This window comes from Vombatus ursinus, unplaced genomic scaffold (genome assembly GCF_900497805.2).
Source record: "Vombatus ursinus unplaced genomic scaffold, bare-nosed wombat genome assembly UNPS02014798.1, whole genome shotgun sequence".
Classification (NCBI taxonomy): domain Eukaryota; kingdom Metazoa; phylum Chordata; class Mammalia; order Diprotodontia; family Vombatidae; genus Vombatus; species Vombatus ursinus.
Window position 1 is genome coordinate 24,106,300 of NW_020954576.1, and position 12,353 is coordinate 24,118,652.

General features: G+C 44.9%; 1 protein-coding gene across 3 annotated transcripts in view; it reads right to left on the reverse strand.

Annotated features, from left to right (window-relative positions):
* Positions 1-232: 232 nt before the first annotated feature.
* The window catches only part of LOC114049612 (presenilin-2-like), a 37,855-nt gene continuing 25,734 nt past the window's right edge, over positions 233-12,353 (reverse strand). For 2 of the 3 annotated variants that reach the window (XM_027870880.1, XM_027870881.1), the window contains exons 5-11: positions 11,739-11,806; positions 9,300-9,520; positions 8,143-8,241; positions 5,462-5,539; positions 4,073-4,192; positions 2,461-2,579; positions 233-1,110 (exon numbers count right to left, since the gene is read on the reverse strand). In XM_027870880.1, coding sequence (XP_027726681.1) covers positions 955-1,110; positions 2,461-2,579; positions 4,073-4,192; positions 5,462-5,539; positions 8,143-8,241; positions 9,300-9,520; positions 11,739-11,806 — 861 coding nt within the window. In that variant the 3' untranslated portion in view covers positions 233-954. Of the gene's footprint in view, positions 1,111-2,460; positions 2,580-4,067; positions 4,193-5,461; positions 5,540-8,142; positions 8,242-9,299; positions 9,521-11,738; positions 11,807-12,353 lie in introns of those variants that run through there. The other variant, XM_027870882.1, reaches the window with a different exon arrangement.

Sequence of the window (12,353 nt, forward strand, 5' to 3'; positions counted from 1 at the left end):
GAACTCCTGGCTGTGAAGGAAGTCCTGTTGTCAAGGCAAGCTGGTACCTTTTCTGCACTTAGACACCTTGAGTACTGAGAAATAAATCTCCTTGCTCAGGATCACACAGACATACGTGTCAGAGGTGGGGCCTGAACCCAAGTCCTCTTGGCCCCGGGGCCAGCTCTCTCTCCATTCAGCCACACTAGAGAAGGGTCACAATTACAGTGAGGGAAAGAGCATCCCAAACAAGTCAATCGAAGGAAGTTTATTAGTACTAAGTCCTGATGGCCAATGAGCCACTTCCCAGCAGGTAGTCATCTGAAATGTAACAAGAATTGGACTTCCTTTCCAATAGGTAATAAAAATAACATCATTGATAAAACATTGTGAACATTCCTTCCTGAACAAGGTGCCTTTGCTGATCTTAGTGAGCAGGCCCAGTCCCTTGATCTACTTTCCTGAGAGCACTCTATGGGCTTCCAATATGTCACAATCTTCTTCAGATCACCCTTCCGTGAAATTCCAGACCATCCCCTTCTGCCCAGAGCCACGTTGTGTGACCTCCTTTTTTAGGTCACCTGGGTGAACTCCTGGGTTTCCATCAGGGGGAGTGCAGGTCCTTAAAGGGTAAATGGCTGAACTTAGAAGTATAGATACCTAAATCATGGGAGAGCCAGAAGGGACCTTAGAGATCGCTCAGTCCAACTTCCTCAGTTTACAGATGAGAAAACTGAAGCTCAAGGTCGCATGGCTAGTTAGTGGCAGAACCTGGACTTGAACCCAGATCCTGGGCCTTGTTCTACTCCATTGCATTGATGCTCAATCTCACAAAGTAACTACATAATACTTTTTTGTGTGTTGTCTTCTTTAAAAAAAAAGTTTTTAAAAATATATGGCACTAACGTGTAAAACTATATGACTCCGCAGAATTGGAATTTCCTAATTTCCAGATAATAGCAGCTAAACTTTGCTCTAAATGTACAACTGGTGGGATGCCAGAGTATCCATGAAAGGCCTCACGAGGTTGTCGGTGGAGAAGTAGAAGATGAGACCAAAGGTGATGGAGATGGGCAGGGCAGGCAAGGCCTTCTTGAACACCGCCAGCAGCAGAAGTGTCAAGCACAGACCCTGCGGGAAGGACAGAAGGTGAGGCTGGAGGGGGGCAGGGGAAGCTACAATGCGTGCCTGTGTGTGTGAATGAACGCACACCCCTGGAGAGATTTCAAAGAATGCCTCAGCCCATGGTGAAGCTAAGCCCCCAAAGCATCTAGCACTTGTGGGGTGCATGCCCATCCCCAGGTTCACTGGATTCACTGGATTGTCAACCCTGTGGGGCAAGTGCCGGGAGTGTTATTTTATCCCTCTTTATTATGGGAGGAGAATGAATCACAAAGACATCAAGCTCATACAGCAAGATGAGAATGTGGGTTTCTTGACTCTCTAGTCTAGGGACCTTTCTAGCTAGCATTTAGAGAGCAGTTTAAGAGTTGCAAAATGCTTTACAAATATGGTCTCATTGTATCTTTATGACAAATCTGGGTGGGAGAAGGTAAGTGTTATTATTATCCTCACTTTACAGATGAGAAAACTGAGGCAGAAAGTAGTTACACATCCAGCAAGTGACTGAGGCCAGATTTAAACTTAGGACTTCCTGACTCTAGGTCCAGCGCTCTATCTACTTATACCATAGGACATCCCCTCCCACCCTCCAAGGCAATGAAATGTTAGTATGAGGACACCGTATCTCTAATGCAGTATACATACCTTACAGGAGAATGGCCAATGGTGTCACCAGCTTAAACTATGTGATAATGCTACACATGTGATCTCTGAAAAATCACCCATACAGCAAGGTAATACCTGCAGGGCACTGCAAGTAAGCTCTCTGTGCTTGGTACCATCTTCTTTCTTCTTAAGAAATACTCAAGGACTATCTGAGACCAAGCATTGAGAGGCTGTTGCTGGTATTTCAGCAACTCTTTGCAACACAGCTGGTATGGTACCGTTCAAGTAGATGATTCATAACGGCTTCTGAATGGGAAGGGGGCCACTGAACCCAACCCAGCCATTTGTTAGACACCTGCTATGTATAAGACCCTGGACTTGGAAGCCAGAAGATTTTCGATCTCCCTCCTTGAAGGCCAAGGCTGGACAGCTGCTTGCTGGGCGTGTTATAGTTGGGATTCTTTTTGCATACAGGTCAGACTAGAGGACCACTAAGGCCCCTTTTAATTCTCGAGTTCTGTGATCTCACTTAGGACCTGCCTTTAACATTTACTCCCTGCGTGACCCTGAGTGACTCACAGGACTACTGGGCTTCAGTCTCTTCATCTGTAAAAATGAAGATACTACTACTACTTATTTCACAGGGCTGGGTCAGACAGGCAAGCTATGTCACAGGTAGGTAGGGACAACAGCCAGAAGGGGTCATATGAACTTAAGTGATTGCTCTCCCTGTCATCCCATCTTACTACTTACAATGAGAATGGCAACGAAGCAGGCCAGTGTGGTGTTCCAGTCTCCACTTGCCGTGGCTGCAGCCTTGCCCACAAGAACACTGTAGAAAATGAAATCTCCCAGGCCAAGCTTCACTCCCCCTGTTTGAGGGAAAACAAAACCCACGTCTTGTAAGTCTTGTGGCAACTCCTCATGGAAGGTCAGTGATAAAGGGCGATGGATGAGACTGACTCAGTGTGATGAAAGCTGACTTATCTCAACACTCACTGGACAGCCAGTTCTCTCCGACGATCAGGAACATGGAAAACGGCTCATATCTGAAGTGCTCAGAGAGCCAAAAGCTCACTCTGGCCCATCAACTGTGTCATTGCCCTCCCTCCCCACCAAACACTGAATCACACGTAAGCAACAGCAACAGCTCTGAAACTTGACGATAGCCTCAGAATACCACAATCCAGCCACAATTTTCTGATGGGCAATCCTTCAAAAAATGCCCAGCAGTGAGAGAAGGCAGAGAAACAAAAGGCTAGAAAATCTCACCGCCTGGAAAAATAACTCATTAGGTCTTTGTGGATGGGAAACGGAGCAGCTCAATCTAAGGCTTGTCCTTCAGTAGGCTGGCTGGATCGGGCATGGAAAGAGGCGTTGTTCTGGGCCCAAACTGATGAATGGGATTGGGACTGGATTGGTGATTTTACTGGTACAGGAACTTCCAGGAGAAGAACTCTCTATACTCATGCAGGCCAGCACTTTCTCTGCCAGTAAGTCTAAAGGGGTAAGCCAGGTTACATTAAAAGTAAGTCTGAATTTAAGAATATCTTAAGGAACTGTAATTCATAGCAGAATTACAGTTGCTTTGCTTACATAAAAACTTTCAAGCACATAGAAATTTCCACTGTGAGATCACATGCTGGGTTCAAATTCCAGCTTGCTGCTTCAGGCCTATGTGCCGTTGGACAGGTCTCTAACATTCTCCGGGCCTCAGTTACCTCATCTGTGAACTGAGATTACCGGACCAGATGACTGACAAGATCCCTTCTGGCTCTCAATCTATGATCTCATGGCCTGCTTCAAAAAATCATTAAGGATGATTTGAGTTGAGAACGCCAATTTTTAAAGTGCTTTTCGATTTGTCTGCAAGATTGCGCTTACTACCAGCCACCAGCCTCTGACTCCCAATCACTCTGGTCTCTTAAGAAGCCAAAGGATGAGTTCCCTTGTCTTTCTCTACCCCATCTCCCACAGGCCAATCTCTATTCCAGTGGTGACTGGGCCACACCGTCCCATGAGATTAACATACAATTCAATTCAGTGATTACTGAGCACCTACTATGTGCAGGGGTCTGTGCAAGGCAGTGGGAAAACAAAGATAAAATGAAACAATCCCTGTCCCCGGGGAGCTGGCCACCCATTAGAAGCCAGCACAGCAGGGGCCTCTTAGGAGGCTGCCAATGCAGACTTCCTTTCTAATTTCTAATCTTTCCTTTTTTCCTTTTGGAAGGAAATCACAGTAGCGGGGTGTGGCCACACTCTCTCAAGGGAATTGGTCTCCATCTCCCACCTACCCTTCTTAGCACCCCTCACCCACCAGAAGCAAAGCCTCATGTGGCTAGAGAAAACTAATCCACCTTACTTTCCTCCTCTTCCTCCAGCTCCTCCATTGCACAGGAAGGCACATGGAGTGGGGTACATCTCGGAGAGTCATATGTTTCAGAGTAAGAGTGGTCCCCAGAAGCGTCGCTTGAGTCTTCATCTGTGTTTCCAGGCAGGGAAGAGCAGCAGTGGCGTCCAAAAAAAAAAAAAAAAGAAAAGGATCGAGAGGACACGAGAAGCAGTCAGAAGAATTTTTCATTGCAGAGGAAGAGGCTGACAGCTGGAGAGAAGGAAACTATCCTTCAGGGAAGGGTCCATGGTGGATCAGAACTCGGATTTGAATGGGTCCCTCTCCTCAAGACTGGCACTTCCTTGATGCCATGCCCTTCTCTATCCTCCTCCTGTCCTCCCACCACCCTGGTCAGTTACTTCTCTTTGGCTCAAAGAAAATACTAGTAATAACAAAAATAACTGAAAAGGAAAGGGTCAAAGGGTCGTCTGGGACATCCAAAGGGCGCCGGCAATGGCGGGATGACAACAAAGCCACCCCAGCCTTACCCATGAAAGAAGGAATCTGCTATACTCATTTTACATGTCCCGGAGCTTGCAGGATATTTCACATTTTGATACATATTGGGGTAAATTCTAGGGAGTTATCAGGTCCTAGAATGACACCTCTTCACATCTGAAAATCTCTAGCCTGGACTAATGCTTGTGCTTCAGCAGGATAGAGGGGTCAGGGGTGGAACTAGGAGTCCTGGGACCGTATCAGGGAGTGGACTGGGCCCAGACCTTATTTCATTGGTATTGGGAATTTCCGGGTAAGGACACTCCTACCCACTAGATGTGGGCACCTTTTCTGCAGCTTATTGTCTTGAGAAAGTTCAGAGCACTAAGAGGTTCAGGGACTTGCCCAGGATCCACAACCACTAGTGTCAGAGATGGACTTGAACCGAACACTCTGTCCCCTAACCCATACTGCTTATCCTGCAGCAGTAAGTAACAATGGCCAAGTGCTCACTCAGCTTCCTGCTGCCTCTGGAGTCTCTCCACAGCCACACCAGCTGCCTGACCACCTAAGTGAGGACGACTTGACCTGAGGCCGGCTGCGGAGTCACCACATGGACCACCATAGCCACACTCTTCACTTCGCTCTACTCCTCCCATCCCTGGCTTTCCCGCTCCCCTCGGTTTTGTCTTTCCCTCCTGGAATGCAATCTCCTTGAGAGCAGGAAATAGGCCTGCTTCCTTGTTTTTGAATTCCCAGCACTCAACCCACTGCAGGGCATACAGTGAGCACTCAGCAAACTGTCTAGCGTTCTCTCTCTCTCTCTCTGTCTTGGTCTCTCATGGGCAGAAGGAGGGCCGCCTCTCGCAGCGGCTGTGGGACATCCCCTGGGCCCGTGGGGTCTGCTTCAGAGACACTGACCTTGCTCTTGGTCCTTGGGGACGGCTCCCTTGGTTGGAGTATCCACCTTTGCCATGCCTACAGTCCACACCATGGCAGCTGCAAGAAGAAGACAGGGCATGACCATGGTCATTGTGGCTGCACAGAGTCAGCAAATGGTACTTACCTATTCCTACTGTGCTTAAAGAATGGTTGAGTATTAGAGTACACTGTTTTTAATATGCAAGGTAGCAGAAAAAGCCCTGAATGTGGAGAACAAAGAACAGAGTTTGAGGCCTGGGTCTTGTTACTTGGAGGCTCAAATTTCTTCACTTCTCTGTGGATCAGTTTCCTCATATGTGAAATGGGGGTAATCATGATACTTATTATATTATTTTATTGAAACAATAATATAATATAATTCTTAACAATAACACTGCATTGGCTCTGAGCCTCCTCTCTGATCTCTTCCCTATATATGTGCTTAAAAAGTTTTGTTGCCATAGTTGTTGCTTTTTAAAATGTATTTTATTTTTACGTTTTTGTATTTATTTAGTATTTTATTTTTCCCTAGTTACATGTAAAAACAACAATATTCAGTTTTAAAACTCTGAGTTTCTAATTCTCTCCCTTCCTCTCCCCCCTGCCCTTGACAAGGGATGCAGTTTGATATAGGTTATTCATGTGAAGTCATGCAAAACATGTCCATAATACTCATGCTGTGAAAGAAATCAAAGACAAAAAAATCCTCAAGAAAAATAAAGAAAGCAAAAAAAGTCTGGTTCAATCTGTATTCAGACACTACCAGTTCTTTCTCTGGAGAAGGATAGCATTTTTCATCATAAGTCCTTCAGGGTCGTCTTGGATTGTTATATTGTAAGAATACCTACGTCATTCACAGCGGATCATCTCACAGTATCGCTGTTACTTTGTACACAACACATTTCACTTTGCATCAGCCCATGCAAGACTTTCCAGATTTTTCTGAGAGCATCCTGCTCATCATTTCTTATAGTACAATAGTATTCCATCATAATCACAAAGCACAGCTTGTTTAGTCATTTCCTAATTGATGGGCATCCCCCTCAATTTCTAATTCTTTACCCCCAGAAAAGAGCTGCTACAAATATTTTTGTACGTATGGGTCCTTTTCCTCTTGTTTTTTATCTCTTTTGGGATACAGATCTAGTAGTAGTGTTGCTAGGTCAAAGGGTGTTATAGCCCTTTGGGCACAGTTCCAAATTGCTCTACAGAATGGCTGGATCAGTTCACAACTCCATCAACAATGCATTACTGTCTCATTTTTCCCACTACCCCTTCAACATTTGTCATTTACCTTTTCTGTCCTATTAGACAATCTAATAGGTATAGATAGTACCTCAGAATTGTTTTAATTTGTATTTCTCCAATCAACAGTGAGTTAGAATATTTTTATATGGCTGCAGATAGCTTTGATTACTTCAGCTGAAAACTTATTATATTTTTTGATCATTTATCAATATGGCTCTTAACTAATCAAATGGCTCTTATTTTTATAAATTTGAATCAGTTCTCTATATGTTTGAGAAATGAGGCCTTTATCAGAGAAACTTGCTTCAAAACTTTTTCACAGTTACTATTGCTAACTGTATTTCCCTCATCCTGATCCTTTTACCCTGTGCCATTGTTGCTTTTTAAATAATTCCAGTCAACATCTATGTTCCTATCTTGTTAGGCTCAATTTGGATCATCTGTTTCCATTTTTTTTGGTGTTCTTCACATCTGTCAGTATTTTCTAATTCCATTACATCAATATTGCATCATTTAAATACTCAGAACTCCGCCAAAGGCTGGCCAGGTCTCCCCCTCTATTATTAGTGTGTTGCCTTGACTCTGGCCTAACAACTCTCCTTACAGACTCACAGATCCAAAGTGTTTTAGAGCTAGAACCGACCTCAGACGGGTCCTCTCTCTCCTCCGATCCCTCGTCTGACAGAGGAGGGAACTGAGGCCCAGAGAAGGGAGCTGATTTGGCTTCAGAGTCACAGAACCTGGCTTAAATCCTGACTTGGATGCTTACTGCCTGGGACCTTGCACGAGTCACTGAACCACCTTGGGCTTTGGATTCTTCATCTATAAAACGAGGTAGTTGAGCTAGATGGTCCCCAAGGGCCCTTGTGCTCTTGATCTAAGATAATTTCCTCCCATAAGTCACCATGTAGGGAGGTGTCATGCAAAAACCATACTGGGCTTCTTCTCTACAAGTTCAGCACATGGAAGTTACTGGGTGGCAGATTTCAGCTTAACCTATAAAGGACTCCCTAGCCAAAATGACAGCCAACGACAGAGGGACTTCCTGGTGGGACAGATTACTCCCCATCCCCGCAAGCACAAGCCACAGGGACCTTCCATCACAGAGGCTATGCAAGGAACTTGCGTAGCCTCTGGCCGCTTCTAACTACAAGACTACAATTCCAGTGGAAGAGCATGCTTTCCAACACTCTTCAATGAGCAAAAAAAGGCCAACTCCGCACTGGACGTCAGAGAAAATAGAGACCTACTCCCCTCTCTTTCCCCCACCCTCCCTGACCTTGGAAAGGGGTTCTTTATTATCATTCTGAAAGGAAGGAGAGCCAAGAAGTTGTCATTGGCACTGGCAAAACCAAAAGGGAAAGGGTGTGGAGAGATAACCACACTCACAGGGTTTAAACTGCTCAGCAGGGGCTGAGGCAGGGAGGACTTACATGAATATATGAGGGCAGGAAATATAGGTTCATTTCTTTCCTGAGCAGTTTCTACAAGCATCCTCAAGGGCCCTTTAGGACAGAGCACAGCCACGAGATCTGTGAAAACCAAGACGTCTTTGTCAGGGAAAAGCAGCCATCATTCTCAAGCAGATCCCAGGAACTTGTTTCACTCCTGCTCTTAGAAATGGGTAGCTGGGCTTCCCTCGCCCCTGACCAAGGAGAAGAAATGGAGAATTGGGAGTGCTGGTGTCCTCATTCATCCTTGGTTTTCAGCCCCTATTTGGAGCTTACCCATTGCTGAACAGGTTTCTGCCCTAACCTACGGTGTGTGCCCAAGAACCAGCAACAGGTTGGAATCTAAAGCAGGTCTGAAAGAGCCAATTTTAAGAAAAGATAACAAAGTATTATGTGACTTGTACTTCCTTTTTTTTTTTTTTTTTTTTTTTTTTTTTTTGCGAGGCAACTGGGCTTAAGTGACTTGCCTACGGTCACACAGCTAGTAAGTGTCAAGTGTCTGGTCTGAGACTGGATTTGAACTGAGGTCTTCCTGACTCCAGGGCCGGTGCTCTACCCACAGTGCCACCTAGCTGCCCCCTCTACTATCCTTTTTGAAGGAAAGTCACTTTCGGGTGAAGAATCTCCCTTTTTGGTTTCATAAAATTCAATCCAACATGTACATATTAAATGCCTACAGTATACCAGGAACTGGGCCCACAGTGCCAGTCATAAAGACAGAAATGAAATAGTCCCTGCCCTCAAGGAGCTTACATTCTTCAGGAGGAAGATAATTAAAAGACTAACTGGAGGGGGCTGTGGATAGAGTACCAGCCCTGGAGTCAGGAGGACCTGAGTTCAAATCCGGCCTCAGACATTTGATACTTACTAGTTGTGTGACCCTAGCAAAGTCACTTAACCCCATTGGCTAGCAAAGAACAAAAACCAAAAAAAAAACTAACTGGAATTACTCAATCAATAAGCATTTATTCAGCACCTCATATACCAGACACTGTAGTAAGTCCTAAGTATACAAGTGACAGTCCCTGCCCTCAAGGATCTGACTATCTAGTGGGTAAAGTGGTAGGATTTGACCCTTATTGTCTGGCATGCAAGATAAGCACCCCACATCAGACCACCCCTGCCCATGGCTGTCCTACCATACACAGAGATGGCTCCCAGGATGACCCAGGCTGACCATTCTGGGAGGTACTTGATGAAGACCAAGGCCATGAGAGCACTGATCATGATGAGGTAGGCCTGCTGCAGCACCAAGGGGCCCTTCCAGTGGATACAGATCATTCCCACTGCCCCAAAGTTCCAGATGACCAAGAAAAGGGTTGGGTAGTCCATAGCCACATTGTAAGTCTTAAGCACTTCCCTGAAAAGCAAGACCGGCAGATGAGGGGATGTCATTGGAAACGGGAAAAAAACACTGACTCCACAGTCACTTTCAGCTAATTAGAGGTTCAAATCCTGCCTCAGATGCTTATTCACTATGTGACCCTGGGAAGACACTCACCTTCTCTGAGACTTGACTTCTGTGGCTATAAAAGGAGAGTAAATAACAACATCTTCCCTATAACAAAAACCCTATAGAATTTCTGTAAGGATCAAATGAGATAATCTATGTAAAATGCTTCACGAAGCTTAAAATGCGATGTCAATTACTATTATTATTAATAGCATCCTTTTCCTCCTCTGTGGAATGTTACAGTTACTTCAGTGGCCCCATGAACATTCCCGCCCCCCCCTGGCCCCGCCCCCAACACACACTATGGACTGTTAGAGATATTTCACTGGCCACACACACACTCTCTCATGGAATGTCACCTCCAATCCTAATAGCTAGATGCACTTTCCCCCCAACTCCTACAAATGCCCAGGCAGAAAGAGCAGACTTTTAGAGTTGTAAGGCCTGGCCTTATCTCCCAGCTTCTCCACTTAAAATCTGAATGACCTAAGGCAAGTCTAACTTCCTTGGGCTTCAATTTTCCAGTCTGCAGAATCAGGAAATTGTACTGTGATCTCCAAGGTTGCTAAGATCTCCATGATCTTATATGTTCAAATAAGTTCCCACCCCCACCCCAAAACATATTTCCATGAAGAGGGATCCTGTTCCATTTATTTTAAGTCTACTACTTGATTTATTTTAGAATTTCATTTTAAATTTCCTTTAGACCAGGAGATCTTAACCTTTTTGTGCCATGGACCCCCTTCATGAAATCGGGTGACACCTATGGACGACCCCTTCTCAGAATGATGATTTTAAAAACATAAAGTAAAATACACAGGATTCAAAAGGTCACCAATTGTTTTGGTTATCAAAATATTTTAAAAAACAAGTTCATGGACCCCAGGTTAAGAATCCCTGCTTTAGACACTTCAATTTTACTCATCAGCCCAGCAATAAACGTGAGTACTAGCTACCCATGTCCCCAAAAGCACTGGGAAACTTTCCTTCCTTCCCTGTCTTTCTTAGATTCCTTAAGAATCTGGAATAAGAGGATGTCCCAAAGCAGGCTACAACATCCCAAATCAATCATTTTCTAAATTTGGAATTTATGCTAAAGTTTTTAGGCTAAAGAATAAAACAAATAAGAAGGGTTTTCCATCCAACATCCAACTACTATCTAATTTGGAGTTGGAGGGCCTTGGTCTGAAGCCCTCTCTACGACTTACTATCTAATGCAACCATGGGACAGTCACAACTTCTCTGTGCCTCCGTTTCCTCATCTATAAAATAAGGTTTGATCTAATGGTCTCCCTCTGAGGTCCCTTCCATTTCCCAATACACAATCCCCTAATCAAGTTTATAGTCAAGTGTCAACTTGTTTTTAAATTTGTGGACTGGACCTGGGTTTTCACTGCTTGAGGGGAGAAGCCCCTTGCACCAACACAGGTCGGTACCCGCTCTATAGCTAGTCCTGGAGAACTGCCTGCAGCACTGAGAGCTTGACTTGCTCAGGTCATGCAGCAAGGAGGTGTCGGAGGAAGGACTCAAATCCAAGTCTCCTCGATTCCAAGGCCAGCACTGCATTTACTATGCCATGTTGCCTTTCCCTCCATGGTATTTTTACAGGGGACTGAAAACACAGCCGATCGAGGTAGACCATATTATATTCACAAGGAAATGTGTGGAGAACTTACCTGGGCCCAGCTCAGTGCCTGGCACATAGTAGGTGCTTAATAAACATCTATTGATTGTTCTGGCACCAGTGAGAAGGCAATCCTCGTCCCTCTTGTTCCTATAGTATCCCATTGCTAAATACCTTTTTTGTCCCTCGCTGAAGTGTATTTCAAAGAGCAACAGAGCCTTGGAATCAGAAGAAATGGATCCATGTTCTGGCTCTGACCATGTACCTCTCGAACCCCCAGCTGCATGACTATGGGCAAGCCTCCCAACCTCTCTGTGCCTCAGATTTCTAATTTGTAAAATGGGAAAACTACTGCTACATACACCTGCAGGGTTGTTGTGAGGAAAGACGGATGGCCATCCTCTTCTCTGACCTGTGCTCCCTTTCACGCCCTCCACGTCGGGGAGCAGGGTGGATGAAATGTTGCCTGGAACAATCACAGACCCTGGGGCAGACACTTACCCAAGATAAATGTAGGTGAAGAGGAAGAGCAGCATCAGAGAAGACAGGATCAACCAGCCGTGAATAAACTAGACAACAGAAACACAAGTTTACACAAGGAAAGTTCTTGGTTTGCTCGCTGTTTCAGACAGAACCGCTGGGCTTATCAGCAGTAGCGAGGGTGCTGCTGCTCCAGTCAACACTGGGGCAACAGTGCACGTAGCTGATGTCCGTACTGCCACGATGCCACCTTAGAACAAGATGAATCTGAGCAGTAAAAATGAGGAGCCCCACGACCTGCCCCACAGGCACACACTACTTCTGTTTCCAAAAGTTTTCACGTCAACAAATGGCTTCATTATAGTACCTACAGCGGATACTATATGGCTTCAAAGTTTACAAAGAGATTGGACATCTCCAATCCTATTCCATTCTCTCTAATTCCTTGTGTTTTTACCACCTGCTGTTCGGCCTTTGTGCTCTAAGGACAATGGGACCTTTACATCTGATGGGCAGCTGAAACCTCCGTTTCCATCATTTGCCTCCATTAGAATGTGAGCTCCTTAAGAGCAAGAAACATCTGATTTTTCTTTCTTTTCTTTTTTTAATTTAATTTTTAATTAATTTATTTTGAAT